Below are 23912 nucleotides of genomic sequence, written 5' to 3'. Positions count from 1 at the left end.
TAAAAGTACACACTGTGTCTGTTTGCCACCACATCTCAAAGCGCAGTGCCAGTACCTGGGGGACGCTCAGCCTATGAATGAAGACTGAAAGAGACAAAGTCAGCTTCATACATACGCACAACAAGCAACGCCATGTGGGATGGCACAATCTGCCTGCTAGGTCTTGGGTCTTCTAGGGAGTCTATTTCTCATCTGCTATCCATCTGGGGTATTTTTCAGTCTCTCCTTTGGAGGTAGAAAGAAGAAAGAAAAGGCAAAAGAGGAGCAACTTTGCTAGTGGCCTTGAAAATTTTTAATGCTTGAAGCCATTCTTGCTTCCCATATCCATTAATAAATGCCTAATAAGGTTTTATTTGCTTTAAAAGGACTACCAAGCTCTAATCATAGGGTTTGTTTCTTTTCCAGAAAGTGTATGTTAGTGCTGTTAATCAAAAGCCTTTGAAGCAAGGTCATATGATTTCAAACAGATTATTTCTCACACATGTTTTTGTCTCATAGCAACAAATCATATCATTAAAATCACTAAGGCATGAGGACTGAGTGTTTGATTAGCTGTAACTCTTGTTTCTGAAATGGCCACCTGTGATAAAAACTTACAGTGGTTTATGTGGGCAGATGAAAATGATCCACCTCAATTTTAAAATTAGGGTACTGACAAAATAGTTCTCTATGCTGTCTTTTGATTGTTTAAAACAAAGAAATATTGAATATTAGACGGTCAATCAAAAATCAGATTTCCTTAGTGGAACTTGACTGGTTTCACTGGAATTTGGCTGGTTGTGTGAAGAAGTTGAGAAAAAAAAAATCTACATTTTCAGATAAATGAACGTCTTTTCATTGCTCCAGTTTTGATAGTTTCCTTCTACTATTTTGACCAAGGCTTGCTAGATTAGTTGGGTATCGTATATGTACTAATGGCTAATATTTTCTGAGTACTTGTTACATGCCAAGTACTGTTCTAAGTTCCTTATTCAGGATTATAGAGTTTAATTTTTTGCTTTCCTGAAGATGAAGTTAAACTGAGTAAAAAATCCAAATCCCATATCGCAGTCCTTGCCTCCTTCATTTTCTAGCATCATTCTCTCACTGCTCACTCTGCTGTGTCTCCATTCACTTGCTTTCAGTACATTAACAATACTAAAGTCCTTGCTTCCTGGACCTTCTCATCCTTTAGATTTCCGCTCAAATGTGTCTTCCTCAGAGAGGCCTCCTCTCACCATGCTGTTAATGCTTGCTCTAACACCTGGCTATTTTCTTTATAATGTGTACTCTTTGTTATTTTGTTTGCTGATTTCTACTTATCAGTAGACTTATCTCCAGTAGACTATGAACTCCACAAAGACAGGGTGTTGTATTCACTACTGTACACCCAGTGCCTAGCATAGAACTGGGCAAATATTTGGATAAATTGATGAACAAATGAGCCGGTCTGTTTCTAAATCCTAGGGACCTCCTTTCTTTCCCCTGCCCTCCCATAAGACAAGTGAAGAGATGGCCTTTCAAAGGCTTAAGATCACAAAGCCTCTACTCATAATTAGGGAATCACTTCTTTTTCTAGGAAGTAGGAAACAGATTTCTTTTTATTCATTCAACAGATATTACTGAACTTCTATGGCGAGGCATGCAATGACTAGAGATAAAAAGGCTATAGTTCTCCTGAGCTGCTCAAAATAAATCAGGAGAGAAAGAGAAAATCTGTTTGTCTGTGGATGTCTGTTTTGAAACATAAACCCACACTAGTCAGCGTATGAGTAGGAGACATGCAAGCCAGCAGCCACCTACACGGTAGACTTAGGAACCTCTCCCCAAGATATCTCCCCCAGAGACTTGTGCTCTGCGCCTAGAATTCCATCAAGAAGATGGAGACTAGAAGGTGGTGGGGGATGTGATAGACAAGTGATTTGTTAGCAGAGTAACTCCTAGATTCTGATGCAGTGTTCATCACTGAACAAAAATACAAATCTTGCACAATCATGCATGGGTGCCCAGAACTGTATGTTACTCGTCAATCTTATGATCCTCTTGGCTTGAGTTACACACGGTCTTCGTGTTACTGGGCTTTGACCACTTGGAATTTGTAAACCAAATCCTAAATGAGGTTTTCCACTTATCAGTCAAAACATTCAACATTTTTCTTCCTTATTAAGAATGATATTAAAAGAATTTATGAGGGAGAAAGTAAAATATGATTTTCAAGTTGTCAAAAAAAAACAAAACATGATGATATAACACAATCAGTTTAGCCAGGAAGACAAGATGGCCAACATAAACTGTTACAGGAACTCCCCCAGCTGTAAACAGCTGTAGTTCCTGAAAGGGACTGCCTTTCTTTATCATCTCTTCCATCTGCTTTGTTTTTTCCTTACTTTTAACTGCGCATGCATTCTAGCACACAAATAATCATGTTTGGGGTCTATACGAGCAATAGTGGGCATGTGTCCACGGGTTTATTTTATTCAGTCTCTTTGGTATAGAAAGCAAGAATTTTACAGTAAGATAAGAGCACTTTAGACTTAATACATTCTTTTTTTTTTTTCAATTTATTTGCGTCAAGGGTTTTATTTGATTGTAGAGCCATGACCTCCGTTCTGGTGACCTTCAGAGGAAGGATTTTGAGGCAGTAAGAGGCTGACTTCTCTGGGGGATGATGGGGAAGGAAAGAAATAGACTTTTCCACTTTTTGTTTTCACCTACTTTGATAACTTTTTTTTTTTACAGGAAAACAGTGACTAGTAACCAATGTGCTTTAACTTGCAGGGGCTAAGCTGTGCCATTTGCATGATGAGCATTTATTTATATTTTCACTAGCAGATGAGGAAGTAATGCTCTTCTAAAGCCAAGCAGAATCATGTAGCCATGGTTTCCAACTGCAAGAGCATTGCTTAGGTGAACAGCTCTTTTAAAGCGGTTTTGTTGGCAATTAAGTGCAGTGATAGGCCTGACACGAAACGGAGCATTTGTACACCTGCTTTGACTGCTTAAAATCTGTGCCAGTGAGAGGGATCTAGAAGCAGAGGGGCACTCTACAGGGCTGGGCTGCAGGATCTATTTAAATAACAGCAATAATAACTAAGAGCTGCTACTTATCGATAGCTTACTACAAGCCAGCCACTTTCCTAGTGTCTTTAATACATTATCTCATTTAATCCTCACAGCAACCTTCTTGGGAGCCACTGCTATCGGAGGCTTCAGAAACATTCTGGGTTTGCAGTGCCCTGAGGACAAAATATAAGCACTGGTTTTCCCAGGTAAAATCAGCCCAACTCTGACCCTCTTCCCTGTAATTAGGGGCCCCTGGAGGTTAGGGCCAAGGCACATGTGGGGTGATTTAGGGTGAGCCCACATGTTCTCATTTCCATTTTCTCTTTTCTTTTTAACTTTTACTTACATTATAAAAGTAATCCCTAAAAAAAAGAGCAATGTCTGTTTGCTATAACAAATTTAACAAAAGTATAGAGAGTTAGAAGAAAAATCTCCCTGTCTCTCCTAACTCTTTATTCCCCTCCCCATCACAATCACTGTTAATGGGTGTGGCCATCTTCCAGTTTTTTTCATGCTGTTTTTAAACATATATAGTGAAAAAAAATAGCATGTATGGGATCCACATAGCATGCTTCTTTAGTCTTTTTTATGTCAGAGTGTAGTAACAGGGACCTAATAGTCTATTGTATAAATAAATCACAACTTATTTACAATAATTTATATCCTTTATAACATAATTTGATAATTATTTATAATAATTTCCCCTTATTGATAGGCATTTTAGATTTTTATTCTTACTCTAATGCAACAATTCTTTAATAAATGTCCTCATTCATGTATTTTTACTCGCTAATTGACTGTGTCTATAGAATAGATTCTTACAAGTGAGATGCTGGACCAAATAGGACACGTTTAAAATTTTGATAGTGAAATTGCCTCCTGGAAGACTGTACCAATTTATACTCCTATCAAGAGTAGATGGGGGCTTCCCTGGTGGCTCAGTAAAGAATCTGCCTGCTAATGCAGGAGACACGGGTTCGATCCCAGATCTGGGAAGATCCCTCATGCCACAGAGCAACGAAGCCTGTGTGCCATGACTATTGAGCCTGTACTCTAGAATCTGGGAGCTGCAACTACGGAAGCCTGCGTGCGCTAGAACCTGTGCTCCACAACAAGAGAAGCCACCGCAACGAGAAGCCCGTGCACGGCAACTAGAGAGCAGTCTCTGCTTACTGCAACTAGAGAAAAGCCCTAGCATAGCAACGAAGACCCAGCGCAGCTAAACATAAACAGATAAAATCACGAAATATATAAAAAAACAAAACCCAAGAGTAGATGGGAATGTTCATTTCCCCATAATCCCACTAACATTAGATATTGTCCCAGGTCTTTGTTTTTGTGTATCTGATTAGGAAAAATATATATTTAAAATTTTTGCATTTCTTAAATTCAGTAACGTGAAGCTGGGTTTCATACACTTATTGGCTATGTATACACCTTCCGTGAATTAGTCCCTTCTCTTGTCCCAATTTTCTCCTCTCTTCCTTTCATCGCTTGCCTTCACTCCCAGGATCCTAAGATCCCCCCTTTTCCTCTCCAAGTCAATAGAAGGATATAATACAGAGAACAAGGGGAGGCAATCTGAATAAAGAAAGCAGGTGTTACAGACTATGAGTATTCCCAGCGGGCGTGTTTGTATTTTAACAGAGCCTGCCCTGGGAGGGCAGTGCTTACCTCCAAGGACTAGATTGCTAATGATGACATTTCAGGGTTCAACAGGAAAAATATCTTCAAGTGGGAAGATCTTTCTGGGACCCTCAAATGATAATAGTCCACGCTTTCTCTGTCTATCACAATGAGGCTTTCTCTTGCTAGTGGTTTAAGGCAACTGCTTGGGACTTAGTATCACAAAGCCCTTGATGAAGTATTCATACGTTCACACATTAATCTAAGGAATTAACCAGAAATGCAGATAAAAGCATAGGTACATGATGTATCATATAATTGCTTATTGGATTAGAAATGGGAAACTAAAATATCCAACAACAGAAAATAGCTTAAAAACAACTTGATAGATCCATCGGATGAAATACTATGCAACATTTTGAAACAATGCTAGAAAATTATACTGAAGTTATTTTAATATCATATTAAATATACACATGCAAAAAACCCCAGTAAATATGTCAAACCCCAATAAGGAATTGTATTTGGGTGATAGAAACATGAACTAGGCTTTTGGGCATATTTGAGTTTTGAAAGTGAACAAATATTATGATCAGAAAAATTACCTTTAAATGCAGAGAGTAGAACCTTAAAAAAAAAAAAAGTATTGTGGGATTCCTTTTTAACCTAAAAATCATTGAGAAAAAAAATGCAAATCCTGACCCTGCCAAGGTTCAGTGATTTGTGCTTAAGGAGCTTCAGCAGCACACTCACCCTGTTCCTGAACTTGGAGCACCAGTGGTGTTCTTGCTTCACAGTCAGCTGACCGCCCAGCATCCAACACCAACACCAGAGTCCCAGTTGTAGATCTCAGGGGCTCTTTCTCCCAAAGCCCTGCAGCTGCCTCATCTCTTAGCCTCACTCTTAACTCACATTCATTCTTCCCTGTTTTCTTTCAGGCATCATCTAAGTTAAATTCCTTTACCTCACGTTTTCTTTTTCTAAACTATGAGTTACCCTGTTGCTGAATTTGCTTTAGGAAGCTTTATATTAAATGTACATGTACAAATAAATAAATTGTGATTGATTATAGGACTCGTGATTATTTCCATAATTATTTTAAAGCTAGGCATCAGATTTGGTCAGACTCTTCAAACTGTTTTTGATATGGTATTTATGTGCTAAGAAAAATATTGCATCTCCCAGCCTCTCAGCCAGTGTTTCATCTGTAAAGCCCTATTGCTATTTTCCAGCAGCCTCATGGAGACTTGACATCAAGAACTGTAATGGACCTTCTATCTCAGTCTAAGAGTTTATCACTTTCAGAGATGCTTACTGTACTGATGCATTTCATTCGTTCATTGGACATAATTTGTTGAGAGTCTTGTATGATATTGGTCACTGTGCTAAATGCTGGGGAATTATGGATTGAAAATACACAATTTGCTGATGTGAAAAGCTTACAGTCTGACAAGAGAAGTAAAAAAGGCCCAAAGGAGATGCCACGCTGGCATTAGGTGTGCCAGGCAGAGCATAAGGAAACAGAGAGCCTGAAGAAGGGAGTGATCTGGGGAGGCTGTCAGTGGGACACCTGAGCTAAGTCTTAAAAGATGTATGTAGCGATGGCTGCATACACTAAATACACTAGCCTTCAATGAACGAGGAAGGGCAAACTTTACAGTATACACATTAGAACTTGAGAAAACAGTTAAAAGGTATAGAACTGGTTCAAATGCATACAAGAAGGGGAAAAATCCTAGGTAGACAGAAGCATGTGGACAATGCAGGAGTCTATGAAATAGCTCGACATGTTAGGGGGCTGCCAGTCCTTGAGTGTGGCTGGATCGTAGGGTAGGTGTGGATGGTTCAACCTCCAAAGGGCTTTAAGCAACAGAAATACAGGAATGATGGGACCTTCATGTAATGCCATGAGTTTGAAGTCTCAGTGACATTCTGGGCACCTTCTGATTTTTTTGACTGAAGGCAAAAAAATTCAGAGATTTTTCTCTGGAAAATCTAAGGTGGAGAACAAGCATGTAAAGAATGCCCAAGAATTTGGACAACAAAAATTTCTAGAAGTCATTTGGGATGGCTCCCTGCCTCTAGGTAAGTTTCACTTCAGCTACCCTAGAGAGCAGTCTGTTTTCTTCTTAACGTTTCCTAGAGAGGCAGGTTCCAAGTGATACAGGCTCTGGGCCAAGATAAAGCATATTTCTAAAGCCTTGCAAATCCAAACACACATGGAGGGCGCCATAGGAAGCAGAGTGCCCTCCCTGCCTGCTGACCTGCCTGTACTTGTCTAGCGATGCGAGACTCTGACACGAGATTCCCGTTTACTCAGTTACCTGGGCCACGCCATCCAGAGGAGAGCAACTCACTTACATGGCACCTGGCGGTCAGGGCCTCCAGGACAATAGTAGTGATAGTTCCGCTGAGCTTGCCCGGAGGGCTCGGGGGGCAGCATCCGTGCACACGCTGGGTATCTCTGAGGTTCATACTGATGGAACTCCCTGGATCTGAGAGGTCTGGGGAGGTCCTGGAGGTAACACACGGAGGTGAGGGGTAGGGGCCTTTCCAGTTGCCTGATGCCCAGGATGTCCTGCGGCTGTGAATCATACCCCGTGTCTATTGTAGGTGGGTCTGGGGCTGCTCGGCTTCTGTGGGGCTGGGGCACCATCTCCTGGCTACCACTCTGGGGGGCTGCTGAGGCATTAGGTACACTTTGGTCGGATTTTTCAGAGTCACGGCCGGTGTCGGGGGAAGTTGCTGAAAGCCAAGATCCCAGCCATTGACTACGTTTTTCCGTAACGGAAAACTGGTGCTCCTGGGGGAAGGCTCCAGCCACAGACTGAGTCTCGGGCTCCCCGGCTGCACAGGAGCCTGAGGGGAAGTCTTTGCTGGGATCCAGGTGTCTCCTCCACAAGCTGTCTTCACTCTCTGCCAAGACTTTGGCGCGCAGGCAGGTGACCCTCGGGGACACAGGCTGCTGGAGATTTGATAGTTGCAGGGGCGGGTGAGCCTGAGGAAAGTCTATGGAGGAAGACTGAGCAGTCGGGGATGCAGACAAGTTGTTAGGCGCCGTGTTCCTTGCATCTGGAGCAGGCGGTTCTGACTCCTCTGCCAGGGAATATTCTGAGAGGGGTTTCAGCAACTGACTGGGGTATGGTTCCGATTCATCCACCTCCACAGGAATGCTTCGGTTCATTCTAGTGTCTGGAACAAGAGAAAACATGCCACAACCTCAGGAGTCAGGTCAGTTCTTGAAGTCCCCACTTCATGACCTTAAGGGACCCCATTCAAGATGTGGTTTAAACTAACAGTAGTGTGGCACCAATGTGCTGGCAGAGCCCCCAGTCATGTAAAATCATTTGCTTATCCTCCAGGGAAAGGCACTAAGGCTTATTAAGATCATTTTTTCTGGAAGGCTATTCAAAGAATGTGACTGGACCATCGTGTGGTAGAAGTCACACACCAGCAAGGGGAAGACACAGATGAAAACCAATGGCCAGTTTCCAAGGAAAGAGAAATGATCAGAACGTGGATTGCTTCATGTGTGTTTGGAATCCATGATGAAAGAAATATCAGTAACAGATGTGGAATGACCTCCAAAATATACTGTTAAGTGATTAACAAAAAAAAAGCAAGGTGCAGACCAATGTGTAAATGGTGCTGCTATTTTGTGGGAAAATATTAGAAGTAGGGAATATGTGAGTATGTGTGTGTGTGTGTGTGTGTGTGTGCGTGTGTGCACATCCGCTTGTACACGTATAAAATGTGTATGGAGGACACATAAGACATTGGTGCATTGGTTGCCTCTGAGAACGGGGCTAAGCTGAGGAAGAGGAGGATGAGGGAGAATTTTCACCTTCTGAGCTTTTAAACTATTGCTCCATGTGACCTATTGCCTAATTTAAAAAGAAAGAAAGAAAAAAAGAATTTTAAAGCCCGAGTTTAAAAAGCACTGGAAATGTGGGAGGGGGGTTCATGTTTGGGAATGCATGTAAGAATTAAAGATTTTAAAATTTAAAAAATAAAAAACTAAAATAAAAAAATAAATAAAGATAAGAGAAAAAAAAGAAACTTCAATATAAAATCATAATAAATGTGCAAAAATATTAAAAAAAAATAAAAAAAAAATAAAAAGCACTGGAAAAAAGGTCATAGTGACATTTTCCAGTTACAGCTATAGGTTATTTGGAGGACTTAATTCCCTCTTGCATGATGCCTGCACGACCATCTGGCCTGTGATGTAGCAGCTTCATGGGCAAGGCTCAATAAACTAGCCTTTAGCCCACAGCAGTCAGCCCATAGTCCAGGGAATACTGTTTTACCCACAGAAATAGAACTCTTAACCAGCATGACAGAATGGGAAGGAAAATTGGCCTCCCTTATCATTAGATTGGTTGCAATCATGCCCCAGAATACTTAGGCTCCAGGGGAAGGAAGGAGGCAGGTCAGGGGAAAAGACGTCTCTGAAGTGAGGATGGGGAGCCAGCAGGGAGAGAGGGAGTGAAGGAGTCCCAAGAAAAGACCCCAGCGGTCTGTTCCCCGAGGGCCTTGTACATAACATGCCTCAAATGCCATGCAGAGAAAAGGAGTGGTGCTGGTGGTTGGACCTTTAAATTCCTCTTTCATCCATGTAGAATTTCAACCACACTCACTCACTGAGGGCTTACTGTGCCCCAAGGCACGATGCCCATCAGTTCCTGCTCTAAGACAAGTCGGAAAAATAGGAATTCCCCTTCTCTTGAGCCTAGTACCCAACCCAATGGCAACATGACTGCATGCATTTTAAGCGACATGCTTTAGAAAATATTTTTATCTATTTGGCTGCCACTAGGTCTTAGCTGCGGCATGTGGGGTCTAGTTCCCTGACAAGGACCAAGGTTGGAACCCGGGCCCCCTGCACTGGGAGCCTGGAGTCTTGGCCCCTGGACCACTAGGGAAGTCACATGCATTTTAAAACGCTGCCCCGCAGAGCAGAAGTGGGATCAGTGGTTTCCCACATTTTTCCTCCTGGCCTATAAATAGAGATGTCAGTTTGCTATGTGTGTTCAGTAGTGTCTGACTCTTTTTCGACTGTATGGGCTGTAGCCCTGGATTGTGCGTGTGTGTGTGTGTGCGTGCACATCTGCTTGTACAGATGTGTATAAACATGTATGGAGGACACATGGGATTTCTCAGGCAAAAATAGTGGAGTGGGTTGCCATTTCCTTCTGCAGGGGATCTTTCTGGACCAGGGGTTGAACCTGAGTCTCCTGCATTGCAGGCGGATCTTTTACCGCTTGACCCATCAGGAAATCCCCAGTTTTCCTTGCACTTCCTGCCAAATGAATGTCCGCTAACACTTCTCTGACCCTCACTTGGTATCAGACTTACCCATCTGCTCCAAACAACCTTCGTACCACTTTCTCACAAGAGAAAATTCCCTCAGGCTCCAAGTCCCCGCTAGCCTTCCCTCCCTCCTTGCCGTGGGCTTTCTAGGTTGCTGTCTAGTCTGGGTGTGTTCCTGCCCCACGGCTCTGCAGAGAAGAGACCTCATCACCGAAACTGATTAGACCCTGGAAAAACACACATCTTTCCACTGATATCAGTTGATTAGACCTACCCAAAACACACATATTTCAACTACTGAGCATTTAAAAATGTTCACCATTGTTTTCCTTTCTTTCTCACAGTTTTTCTACAGCTCTGAAATTGGATATGCCATACAACATGCTCTTCAGCTGGTCAGGAAGCAAAAGTATTTTCCAAAGGACTGGCTGCATGTTACATAATCTTCAGCAAGCATCTGTGGACCCACAGCTGAATGATGGGGGTCGGGGAGGGGGACCGGGCGGAGGGTGGGGAAGCTGCCAGAGAACCAGCTAGCAAAAGAACTAAATGCTGCCGGCTATTTCTTGGTATGTGATTCATTTTCATTTTCTACACTTCAGGTACAATTGTTTATATTCTCCCTGGGTTTCAAATGTGAATGCCTTAGAAGTGCTTCCCTAAAACTTATAAAATTAAATTCAAAAAGTTGCAAATTCTCTTCCAGCTGAGGAGATTTCAAGGACTTGGAGGAAGCTAATAGAAAGGGTGACAAGTGTGGTCGTCTCCGGAGTGTGGTCACATAACTGGAATTCTGAGGTCGTGTCCTAGGGAGGGGAATTCTAGATTTGAAACTGGTCTGAAAAAGAACAAGTGGTTCCTTGGATGACAGTGAATAAACCTGGCATGGCAATGAACAGCCTTTCAGGAAAACTATGGGATTAGTAATTTTTAACAAACACAGTGACCACTGATGTTTTAAATTTGTCACCACAAATATTCAAACAGCAAATGACTACTGATCCCTGTTGTGTGTCTGACACTGTGCTGTGAACCCCCTCTTCTGAAGCATAAGCTCAATTAAAATTATTTTACAGTTGATACCTACAAGTGACACATAACTCAAGAGGTCCAAAAGGGTATCTAGTAAAAGGTAAACAAAATTATTTCTGGAGACATAAACATTATTCCTACCTTCAAGTGGTTTGTAATCTAGCCGAAGGTAAATGACTAGTACAGGAAATCACACTAACACAAACCGAGGGCCTTTGCACTTGCCATTTCTTCTTCTGCAAACACTCTTCCCCTACATATCTGTATGGCTTTCTTCTTTTTTAAGTCTTTACTTGGCTCTCACTTGCTCCGTGAGGGCTCCTTGGTCACCCTCTAAAATTTTCACATGCTCCTCTCACTCCGTCTCCCTTTCCCTGCTTTATCCTTCTCTCAGCAGTTGTCACCATTGTATATACTATAAGAGACATTATCAATTCTAATACTTACTGCAATATTCCTTGTGTGTTTTCTCTCCTCTCCCCCCAGGATGTAAGCTTCATGAGGGTGTGATTTTCGACTCTTCTGTTCACAGCTGTATTCCCAGCATCTAGAATTATACCTGGTACCTAGCAGGCACTCAATAACTATTTGTTGAATGAATGAAGGACCAATGCCTATTTTAGAGAGGAGACAGATCCGTGGAGCTGGAAGGATCCCTGACTGTGAGGAAGTCAGGTCCATGAAGGGTGATGGGGAGGATTTGGTGGGCCAAGTCCTCAGAGTTCTTGAAATTAGACCACATGGGTACCCTTCCCTCTTCCTCTCAAATATGTATTAAGCTCCACTAAGTGTCAGGCCCTGAGGCCAGGCCTGAAGAGGTCCCATCCACGACAGGGCTGACCTGAACCCTTGCTGGCAGCGTAACTGTGAGCCTAACCTGCAGCATGGTGGGGTATCTGCTCTCTCTGCTCAGACACGGGGTACCCAGCCTCCTCCTACATCCTCAGCGTGGGTGGGGCAGGCCTGCGGTCACCACGAGGGCCCCTCCGGCCCTAGACCTCAGCCAGAACTGACAGAACAACCCTGCCACCCTCCTGAGGGTGTCACGGAGAATACAACGCCACGTCAGAGGGCCATGAGCAGATCAGTGGGTTGGGTCAGAAGTGGCAGTTTTATTTTTTGGTCTTTAATGTCAATATTGTAATAAAAAAGATAACTAGACATCAAAAAAAATTAACTCAGTATCCCACCTCTGCTAACCATTTCCATTTTCCCTGTTTTATTCCAGACCTCTTCTATATGCTATCCAGGTGGTTGTATCCCAGGCACAGCCCGTGTTCCCATCTTCCTCAGAGGGTGCAAATTGGCTTTAAGCAAAAAAGCCCTGTTTTGTAGCCATAATCTAGAGAAGTCTGTGACCCCAGGGGGACAGAAGACCTCCCAGTTAGAAGACCTCCCACCAATGAACCCCACTGGTGGTCGTGCTGTGGGCAGTCTCAGCTCATCAGCACAACACTGAGCTCACAAAGTCAGCAGTGCCTGAGGCTGTTGGGGATGCAGGCAACAGACAAGTCTAGCTCATGGCTTCAGATCACTGGAGAAAGGGGGCGGCTGGCCAGCCATGGCCCTCAGAAGAGTTTCTGACTCAGAAGCGCTTTCTGAGGCTCACAATGCAGATGCCCAGGCCCCAGCCCTTGAGATTCTGAGGTAAGGCCAGGGAGCCCTTTTGTTTCTAAGTTCCATAGGTTGGAGAAGGAAATGGCAACCCACTCCAATATTCTTGCCTAGAGAATCCCATGGACAGAGGAGCCTGGAGGGCTACAGTCCATGGGGTCGGACACGACTGAGCAACTAAACCACCACCACCAAGTCCCACAGGTAAATAGGTCCTCTCATGTTTTACTAAGGGAAGTGTCATCTGTATGATTTGGCCATGACTATTGGGATTTTTAAATCTAATGTCCTTGGACCTAGTAATTTCATTTCCAAGAATTTCCTCTATAGGGAGATGCACTTATTTTGCAAAAACAAAGAGGCTCTGAAGATAGGCAATGCAGCAAAGTTTGTAACAGCAAAGACTGCAACCGACTCACCCATCCAAAAAGCTTCTGCTTTTTAAAAACTGTGTTTCGGCCTTGCAATGAATACTCCGCAACTTTTTGAAAAGACTGAGGAAGTGCTGTGTGAACTGATTTGGAACTATCTCCAAAATTTATCTGAAGTTAAAAAAGGGAGGAGCAGAACAGTGTGCAGAGTATATGTTACCCTTTGTCCAATCTAAGTCTGTCTGTGCCCACGCTGGGTGGTCAGAAAGCTGGAGCAGAGGGTGCCTCCAGGAAGGGAAGTGGGTGACTGGGAGTGGAGGCGGGCGGGAGACTTGCTTTTCAGAGCATTTTTTACCTTTTAAGTTTTGTACCAAGTGCCTGTATATCTACTTACAAGATAAAAAAGGGAAAGGAAACGCTCCACCAGTGATTCTGATGTCCACAAAGATTAAGAGTCAGTGAGAGAGAAGCACTGCTGACCACCCAGGGGAGAGTAAACTGTTCCTTAAAACACAGAAGACCATTCAGCAGAGGTGAAGACGTTTGTCCGCAGTGGGGATGGGTGGACTTGGAGTGGCAAGAGCTAGGAACGGAAGACTAGCTCCAGGTCCACGTGTGTGCACGCTAAGTCGCTTCAGTCGTGTCCGAGTCTTTGTCACCCCATGGACTCTAGCCCGCCAGGCTCCTCTGTCCATGGGATTCTCCAGGCAAGAGTACTGGAGTGGGCTGCCATGCCCTCCTCCAGGGGATCTTCCCATTCCAGGGATCAAACCCATGTCTCTTATGTCTACCTGCATTGGCAGATGGGTTCTTTACCACTCATGCCGCCTGGAAAGCCGCTCCCTGCCGCCAGGTGCATGCAACCAGGTGAACCAGTGATGCACCTGGGTCTGGTTCTTAATCTGATTGACTCAAGAGACAACAGTTTTCCTTCTCTGGAATCTCACTGCCCTTTGGACTGTGAGCTGCGGTTCTAGCCCTTAGATTCTGACCAGCATCTTTCTTCAAATCTGTTTTTCTGTCCCAGTCTCTCTGGCTTCCTCTCTGCTTTCTCTCCTTCCTGAGTAGCCCGGTTTGCAGATAATTATCAAGACATCAGCAGCTTTGACATCCCCTGTGGCAATGCTCCCTGGTGTCCCATTCATAGAATTTCCCATTCATTCATTCTGTCTCTCCCTCTCTCTCTCTCTCTCTCTCTCTCTCTCTCTCTCTCTCTCTCTCGTTGCCTCTAAGGCTTTGCTCACGTCTGTTCCCAGCAACCTTTCTTTCCTCCAGCACATTCTGCCTCCAATTATCCATCTGTCTGATCTCATAGTCCCACCTTTCTCCTCTCATAGTTCATCCAAAACTTCTCTTCCTCCCATCATGTCTGCCTGTCTTTCTGCAGGTCTGTTAGATTAGACCCTAACCCTGCTGTGCATAGAACACAAGTCTTTCAGCACACACCTTCAGATCTGATGTCCATGTTCACAGTTAACTATGGCTTCTGCCATCCAGACAGGCTTATCCTGAATCAATACATATTTCTATGATGTGGAAAATATGCGGGACTTAGATGTACAGGATCTAGAGTCAAGCTCCCTATGACTGGATTCTTTCTCTGCTAGTGGCATGATTGAAGCTGAAACTCCAATACTTTGGCCACCTGATGCGAAGAGCTAACTCATTTGAAAAGATCCTGATGCTGGGAAAGATTGAAGGCGGGAGGAGAAGGGGATGACAGAGGATGAGATGGTTGAATGGCATCATCGACTCAATGGACATGAGTTTGGGTAAACTCCAGGAATTAGTGATGGACAGGGAGGCCTGGCGTGCTACGGTTCATGGGGTCGCAAGAGTCAGACACGACTGAGCAACTGAACTAAACTGAAGTGGCAGGATTAGATGTGTGATCTTGAGAAAATTATTGAACTTCTCCGGGCCTCATTTTTCTCATCTGTAAAGTGTGTGGAGGGGAGATACCAGCATTTGCCCCACAGGAGGGTATTGCGAGGATAAAAGAAGAAGGTGTAAATAAAGTGCTGACTGTGGAGTCTGGCCCATATCAAGCTCTCAAAAAACAACGGTTATTTTGCTTTTATCTTTACAACAAATAGTTGGCTTTGGAACTGTTTTTCTAGACCATGTTTGCTTGTTTTATACTTGGATGCTAAAACTATTACATAAACCTGGCGTGCTGTAGTCATGGGGTTGCAAAGAGATGCGACTTAGTGACCGAACAACAACAAAGTGTATGGAGTCTGTGTCTTTTTAACCAACACGTGTATTTTCGGCAGATTCGGTATACGTCATCTCATCTGGTCCTGAAACAGCTGGGTCAGAGGAGGGATATGTGGTATCACTACCATTCCTACTATAGAGAGCCTTAGGCACGGCTTTTTCAAAGTCACAGCCAATTCCAGCCTATAGATCTCCAAACTCTTTCTGTTAAACCGCATTGATCAGACACTGGCAAACCTTTTCTGTAAAGAACCAGACAGTAAATAGTTCATACCCTGTGGACCACAAACTGTCTTTGTCTCATACTTTCTTTTTAGTTAGCTTATTTGTACACAACCCTTTAAAAATATAAATTCTTAGCAATAGGTAGGTATAGAAATAGACCATAGGCCACCTTCAGCTCAAGGGTTGTAGTTTATCAACCTCTGATACACATGTTACTGATAAATCAATATAAACTTAATGAAATGGATATACTTAAGAAAGCCGACCCTTTCTAACAATGATTGTTAATATCTGTCAAATGTTTCCTACAGGTCAAATATTGTTCCAGGTGTTTTGGAGGTATTACCTTATCCTCACAGATACCCTATTCGTAGGCACTCTGTCAGCCCTATTTTAGGAATGGGGAAACCAAACACAAGGAGGTTAAGTAACTTTCTCAAGGCCACAGAGCTAGTAAAGAGCAGAGCCAGGGTTCACATCCAGGCAGTTCAGCACCAGAGCCTGTGCACCGAATCCTCTTGATTCTTGGTTGGAAGCACGGACTTGCACAGCTTTTGGGGGCAGCAGAGAAAGGGGGTGGCAGGAGCTGAGTAAACCTTAGAAGCTTCTGGAATAAATAGGTTTCAGAACCATTCACCTTGAAGCTAAGGAGGCGTGGATACCTGCCACCTGTGTTTTATGAAGAATGGCCAGGCTGGAAACCTGTGATGGCTTTCCTTCATGCCACTACAATAGAGGATATGGGTGAGACTGCCGAGGCATCTTGATTTGAGAAAAGCACTTGATTGGATCTCATTAAATTTTAATCATAAACTGAATTCAAAATAAATTGAAAACTTGTTGACAGAGCACAAACAAAGGGTGATGATAAATGGCGATGCATCTAGAGAAGGGATATTTTCCAGGGGACGCCTCTGAGGCAAGGACGGATGGGATTTAATGAAGGTGTTATGTCCCTGGAAGAAGACAAATAGCAGAGCAAGAAGCAGAGGAAGGGCAGGAGTGAGCAGCCTGAGTAATTAATAACCCACATTACTAGCTCCTAAATGATCAAGTCTTGCTATTACCAACTGCTTGGGTTTTTTTTTTTTAAAGCATTCTTTGGGTCAACCATAGGGTTGAAAGGCCCTAGAGACACATAGCATGAATATTTTGGGGGGATATATTAATAAATATATAAATTTACAGCTAGGAAGAGCCTCAGATCCAATTTGGATCAGATCTTTGCAATCACAGATTCTCAAGGTCTTACTTCATTCTCCAGGGAGTAATTTTTTTTTTATAAGTGTCTGAAAGTTCTGGATTAAAAAAAAACAACAACAAAACTTTAAACTCATTAACATTCTTCATTTACTACCCAAATGCATGCAAACTTTCCCAACGTCAGTTGGCTTAGTGGAAGTTAGTTTTGAGTGAACTGTGTGGCTCAGGTTCAAATTCCAGTGAGTAAATATTTCCAAGTTTACTTGCAGAATTTCCCAGACAGAGAAGTTCTTCCACTTGGTTTGCCAGAGAACTGGAAGCAGTGGTGAGCCCTGGAGATGAGGGAGAGTTTACTGGCCCTTGTAGGTGTCCTGCACAGTACAGCTCACAGCAGGCTGAAGGCAGTGCAGCGTGACCCGACCTGATTACAAGTTTGCCCTGGAACTCCTCTGAGCTGCTTAACTGGCTGACGGGGCTAGTGGAATGGACTGACTCCACCATGCTGGAAGCTGGTAAAAACCGTTTAGAGAACAACCTCAAACCAGCCCATGGGTTCTTTTGTTTGTTTGTTTCAGATACGGTTTCTCTAAACACACATTTGTGATTCTTAATTCAGTCCAGACCCCAGAGTGAAGGAGAAGAAAGTGCAGAAAGGAAAAAATCCAGAGAGGGAGAAGAAGGGATGGAAAGGAGGAAAGGAAAATGGAAGAGAAGCCAGAAGAGTGGGAAACTCTGAAGGAAAAGTTAAACAAATTTGTCCTTTATTGGTGGAGGACAAAGGCTCACTTAAATTGTGATTTTGACGTGTTGCTGGGTAAGACAAGGGGCAGCTGGAAGGGGAGGGAGAGAACGAGTGCAGGTAAATGGCAAGAGTGTTGGAGGGGAGCTGCTGAGCCTGGAAGAGTCGGGCCAACAGCACAGAGGAGGAAGGGTGATGGGAGGCAGACCTGGGAACCCCGCCTGGGAGAGGAAGAAGGAAAAACACTGGAACCGTTAGTGGAGGAAACAGGGAGGTGGGAAAAGCCAAGTTCCCATCATCACTGAAGGAGCTGCCCAGACCTCAGCCAGCCTGGGTCTTCAGGGTGAAGGAAGGGCGTCATGCGGGCTGGGGCTCCCTTCGGTCCCAAGCGACTTGATTTCAGCTGCCTTGTCAGGAAATCACTCCAGACTGGCGCAGCTTCGCAGGTCACGAGGGGGATGAAAGCTCACCTTCCTCCCACAGCCAGTTTATAGCTTCAAGTCTCCAGGAAGTTCTGTGTGTATACACACACACACACACACATGCACACAAACACGCTTGCATACACACACGCACAGAGGCACAGAGCGAGCTTAACTCTCAGGCATCAACGCACATGTGGGTGAGCAGGAGGCCTGCTGGGCAAGAGACGCAAAGAATGCCGAATGTCTGAGGGAGAGGGACAGCCTGGGCTTCATGAACTAAAAATACCTTGGTGACAATGCACTAGGAGAAACAGAAGGGGCCCGGGGGAGAGCTGCTTGACTCTGATCCTCAGATGCTTTCTCACGGAAGGACTGCAGGGTTGTTTTGATAAGGAAATATGATCAAACATTAGGGGTCATTTCATTGGATCTGAAAGGAATTTAAAGTTTAATATGCCTCATCTGTATGCTCTTTTTTTCCCATGCAGCAGTTGCCTGCAATTCATATGTGTTTTGAAAGGCTAATCGAAAATTGTCTGTCATGGAAAAATGATTCGAATTCAGGATATTTCCAAGATTTCAACTCTTCAAAACATAGACTTAATTTAGGCAAACTACCCTCATAGCTGATCTTTCTGAGTGCCTGCAACTATGATTCTGAATTTCTGCAGTTATGACTGCCTTCTTATTTTCAGAGCATTTGAAAGTCACTAGCTCCTTAATTTTGAGAAGCAGGCTTAAATATTTTCCATCTTTGAACCCTCCCAAAGTGAGTATCCTGAGTTAACAGTTTTCTCCCCAACACGCCCAGACTTCACGCTTAGTCAGCTCACCCCAAGCACCGAGTGAAGCAGGGGCCGCTCCATCACAAATGACACAAGATGAAGAATGTCTGTGGGTGGTCTTTCTGGGTCAAAGCTTGGCTGGCAGCAAACTACAGTTGGCTTGATTTCAGATAATGGTGCATGTTATTTGAAAATAAAAATCAGTAACGCATCACAGGTGAAACATCTTGAAATTCCTGTCCTCTCATCCCAGGATGAGAGAGATAGCTATCTGAAAGCACGATGAGGACCATAGCAGGGCCTTCATATTCCACAGAAACAGCTGAGCAAAACCAAAAGCCCTGAGTCAGCCCATCCCACTCAGCCAGGGCCTGTGTGAACTGTATGGAGGGAGAGAATTAGCTCAAAAGAAACAATGACTTTTTTTTTTTTTTAAACAAAGTAGTGGTTTGGAAAAGGTTAAGAATTCAGGGTGTTTACCATCTAATAATGTGTCTGATCCTAGTCATCACCCTTACATGGTATCAGGATGTGCCTCACAGCTTCCTTTCACCTCCCATTAAAGGCCCCACACAAAGTGACTGGTCTAGCCAAGGAGTCATTTCCAGCTCCAGCTAAGTCAGTAACACAGCCTTTTGGAGCCAGGCCTGTGTGCCAGCTCTCTGGCGCTGCCTGGACTCTGTGGGCAAGTGCACAGGCCATTTCTTCCTGGGTAACCCAAATGGGACATAAACTAATTCAAGAAACCCCCTGTGTTCTATTTAACTTGAGTCAAAAATAATATCTAAATTCCAGGCAGCTCTCCCACACAGCCATGCGGCTGCCCAGTACCCTCCTCTACCCACCCCCAGCCTTTCACCCAGGCTAAGGCTTCACCTTTTATAGATGAGTGAAACGAATCAGAGCAGTTTATGTGGAAGAAACCTGAGCGCCCCTGAGGTGTCTGATAGTATTCTAAGTGCTAGAGGGTAAAGAAGGATTAAGTCCTTTTCCTCCAGGGACTATCTAGTAGGATAGGTAAGATTAATATATTTGAATCATCAGTAAAAAAAAACACATATCTTCTGAGACCGCCCACTATGGCTGCCCCTCTGGGATTTTCATCACCGACGCCTTATTTTCTTAGAAGTGAATTTCAACATAATCTTAGCTCACCACCCCCATCCACATTTTACTGATGAAGAAATCCAGGCCCGAGTCAAAAAAAAAAGAAGTAAATTGCCTAAGTCACAGAGTTGCAATGGCAACCCACTCCAGTACTCTTGCCTGGAGAATCCCAGGGAGCCTGGTGGGCTGCCGCCTATGGGGTCGCACAGAGTGGGTCGCGACTGAAACGACTTAGCAGCAGCAGCAGCATAGAGTCAGCAAGCAGAGGAGGGAGAATCTGAAACCAAGTTTCAGGTCCTCTGTTTTTATTATTTCTTTCCCTGTTCATTTAAAAATATCCCCCTATACTAAGAGACCATCTTGAACTTGACAGTCACATGAAGCTTGATAAGCTTCTAAGAGCAAATAATAGCATTTCTCTCCCTGTTTTTTCCTAAAGGCTCAGGCCGGCTGTCTGTGCCAGCAAATGCCTGGGCGGTGTGGGAGGGTGGAGGGCTGGGGCAGAGGGGCTGGCAGAGCCACGGCCAGCACGGAACAGGGCTGGACTTCCTGGCTCAAGAACAGGGTGTTGGTTTTTTCCCCTGAGTGAAAGAGGGATCAAGAAAACTCGGGATTTCTCCTTCCACCTCTGCCACTGATGCATCGTGGGGCTGGAAGCCAAACTCTTCATTTTTTATTTCCCCGGCTCCCTCCCTGGAGAAGGGGGGTGAGGGAGGGAGGGGGGGGAACGTCTTCTTCATCAAAACTCGTGGGGACACTAAGTCCTCAAACACAGGGGTGTGTGTGTGGGTGTAGATGTCTATTCCTCAAAGAGTTAATCTTCCCTCTCCTGTCTGAAATACTAAACCACTGGCCCTGTCTCACAGCCGACACGTAGCTGTCATGTTCTAAGCCGGAGCTGTCTCTCTGTACACGAACCAACAAATGAAAGGTGGGGAGAGGCAGGCGGAGGAAAGTGAGACAGCACTTTCGGTAAAGGAGAAAACATTGTTTTGGAAAATGGATCAGAAGTTAAGAAGTAAGGTTGGTCAGGTGACAACTGAAGCACTTACCTTAGAGCTGCCAAGGACAGACAGACCGGCTACGGGTGGTCACGCTCTCTCCTTCTCGGGGCCTCTCTACCTTGGGTTGCTCCAGGCCTCCCTGCACCCTCTCCCGGCCCAGGTAAGCCGTGGAACAGGCTCCGAAGCAGGAAGTGGAAGCTGTATGCAAATTTCTACCGAGGCTAGGAAGCCTCTGCTCAAAAATCTCCCTGTGGGCAGTGAATCAACAGCCGCTGAGAAGTCACTTTACTTCTTAAAACAGAAACCTTCATTCACTAGAAAAGGCCACTAGCCAATTAGGCTGCTCTTTTTTTTTTTTTCCCCATCACCCAGCTAAGTAACTGCTGAGGAATGTTCCCTGAACCTCAGGGTTGTCGAAGCACCCAGGCCTGAGACGATGCCCGGGGAGGGTTGGTAAGATGGGTTACTCATTAGCAGCTCCCGAGCAGGAAACGGGTGGGGCAGATCGTGGGGAGGAGTATGGAGCAAAACTTCTTACTGTCTCTAACTGTATTTACTGCTCTTAATCACAAAGGGGGGACTCACTGCCCATTCCCCGCCCCCACCCCAACCACCCCAACACACACATTCCTTACCCCATCCACAGGCATGAAAAAGTGACTATTTTTAAGAAAACACACACACACACAGTCTTCCTCTGGCTGCATTTTTCATGTCCTCGAGTTCATTTCTTCATCTTTCCTTCTTGTTTAATCGGTGCCTACAGAATTTGTTGCTGAGGGAGACCCTAGAAACAGGAAGACCAGGATGGCAGACCGTAATGAGAGCTGTGGCGGCCAGCGGTGGCCAGGGTGTGAGCTCAGTTACCCTCTAGCCAGCTGGGTGTGGGCAGGTGGACTATGCTCCAGCTGCTCTGCGTGGCTGGTTGAGTCCTGAGGGTCAGCCCATTACCCTGGTCATCTCGCTTTTGCCAATAGATATGACAGATAAATACATGTATGTGTATCTATATACATTTATTCACTGTTGTTTCTAACACTTATCGCTGTGCCCAGAACCTAGTAGGCAAGCACGACATAACTGCCAAATGACCAAAAAAAATGACAGAAATGTCTGGAAGAAGGCATATCAAACTATTAAGTAGTGATCGCCTCCAGGAAAGAGGGTTGAGGGAATGGGTGAGAATGGAAGGCTTTTATCCTATTCATTGCATAAAATATGTATACTATACATATATTGGGGGCTTCCCTGGTGGCTCAGTGGTAAAAAAGTGGTTAAAAGAAAAAAGTGGTAAAAAAGCTGAGATGAAGGAGACACTAGAGTTGCAGTTTCGATCCCTGGGTGGAGAAGAGCCTCTGGAAGAGGAAACAGCAACCCACTCCAGTACTCTTGCCTGGAAAATTCCATGGACAGAGGAGCCTGGTGGGCTACAGTGCATGGAGTCACAAAGAGTCAGACATGACTGAGCATACAAACACCAACATGTCTATATTGGATTCCTGTCCCCACAAGAGCGTGGTACTTCATTCATTAAAAAAAAAAAAAGATTTAAAAATTGCACTTCTTACCTTGGCCTTGAGTTTTCTCCCTCAAAATTATATTATAGGCTTTTTTTAGTTTAGGGGAAAATAGTGCTTTTTTGTATGGAGCTGTTGGTACCAGGATACTTTGAAAAAGCTATCACTATTAGGAGATGAGAATAGAAAAGAGTGACAAAAGGAGAAAAAAAAGAGGGAGAGCAAAGAAAGGGTGGGGTGAAGACAGTTTTCATTTCTTTTAGATGCCTTTAAATGGATTGGGAAAAGCCCAGAAGACGCTCCTGTCAACTACTGCCTTTGGAGTACAGCCCATCAGGAAGAACAAGAGGAATCTTTTTTTCTAGTTCTCCCACCAACCGTTTCCCCAGATGTGAGCCTAAGGGCCCTGCAGGGAGATACCAAGCACTGCAGGGCTGCTCATAATTTCTGGTGGCTGGGCCTTCCTCTGGGTCAGTTTATCCTGAGCAGAACAGCAGCACTTGAGGAAGGAGTTAACGGTTCCTACTTAGGAGCCCTTGCTGGGATCCCACTGAACAGCAGCCTGCGGATGTGAACGGTTTAGAGAGGAGGTCCTGAACACTAGAAACTGCTGTCTGAATATGCCTGTGACAGTCAAATATGGATGTCAGGGGAAATGTCAGGGAGCGCCTGGGAAATGAACACCTCCAGCCCTGCAGGAGACCCTGCTGGTGTTCTCCGGCTGATACACACAGCCCTTTGGCTGCCCCCACAGAAGAGGAACTCTTCACCCAGGAACTACCATACAGTACTTGTTAGTGTATTTAGTCCTCCAAAAAGTCTTGGAGATGAATTTACTCCTGTCATTCCCACTTGACCTTTAAGGAATCTGGAGCTCGAGACAGAGTCACTTCTAAGGTCACATAGCTAGTCTGTGGAGAAGAATTCCAGAACTGTCTCACTTCCAGTAGGTGGATATTACCTCCCCTTCCTCGGTCGCCCTGCTGAAGTCTGCCCTTCCTATGTGTTTGGGTGGAGCACACAGAACTTGCTTTCTTTGCACAACTCTTGACAATTTAAGAGAGGGGGGATAAAGGTGTAAGTAATAAAAGGATGGATCTGAAACTGTGCCAGTTAGCATGGTGCTGTGTTTATGCCATGCCGGCTGCTGTATACACAGTAGGCAGAATACTCAGGAGGCAGACCAGCCTTCTTGTTCTGGTCCAGGAGGCAGGATAGGTGTTTGCCAGGCTCTAGAGTCGCTCTGTATTCTTGCATAATTAGATAAAGGCCAGCTCTTCCCACCTTTGTAAACAAAACCATTTAGACCTAATGCTCTGGACTCACTATACTATGGTTTTAACCCACGAAAAGAGAGGCAAAGATGAAAAGATTCATTCCTTGGACAAACCTTTTCCATCTTTAAACACTATGATTTTAAGTGCTGAAAAGGCAGAGTGAAACTCTGACGCACCACGAGGAAGAGAAGAAAACTCCTGTCCTCCAGTCCCACAGGATGGTCCTCACTCACAGAGTCCCCAGCACTGGGGACTCTCCCTACAACTTGGTTCCAGGACTGAGGCAAGAAGAGAAGAGACGTCCTGGGTCCCAGCGCCTGGTCCCGCCTGCCCTTCTGGTTTACTCCAGTCCCACAGTCTTTAGTGATTACTTGCCTCATTCTGGACATGCGCTGGGTGCTAGGCTCACAAG

At 44.6% G+C, this 23912-nt stretch overlaps 1 protein-coding gene across 11 annotated transcripts in view; it reads right to left on the bottom strand.

Annotated features, from left to right (window-relative positions):
- Positions 1-21607, bottom strand: part of TRAF3IP2 (TRAF3 interacting protein 2) — a 47374-nt gene extending 25767 nt beyond the window's left edge. For 2 of the 11 annotated variants that reach the window (XM_069598094.1, XM_069598097.1), the window contains exons 1-2: positions 20755-21199; positions 7030-7860 (exon numbers count right to left, since the gene is read on the bottom strand). In XM_069598094.1, coding sequence (XP_069454195.1) covers positions 7030-7852 — 823 coding nt within the window. In that variant the 5' untranslated portion in view covers positions 7853-7860; positions 20755-21199. Of the gene's footprint in view, positions 1-6992; positions 7861-11460; positions 12157-20754; positions 21200-21341 lie in introns of those variants that run through there. The other 9 variants (XM_069598100.1, XM_069598101.1, XM_069598098.1 and 6 more) reach the window with 8 other exon arrangements.
- Positions 21608-23912: the final 2305 nt, after the last annotated feature.

Source organism: Ovis canadensis, chromosome 8 (assembly GCF_042477335.2).
Source record: "Ovis canadensis isolate MfBH-ARS-UI-01 breed Bighorn chromosome 8, ARS-UI_OviCan_v2, whole genome shotgun sequence".
Taxonomy (NCBI): domain Eukaryota; kingdom Metazoa; phylum Chordata; class Mammalia; order Artiodactyla; family Bovidae; genus Ovis; species Ovis canadensis.
Note: the sequence above shows the minus strand (reverse complement) of the source record. Positions and strands in the feature narration are given on the sequence as shown.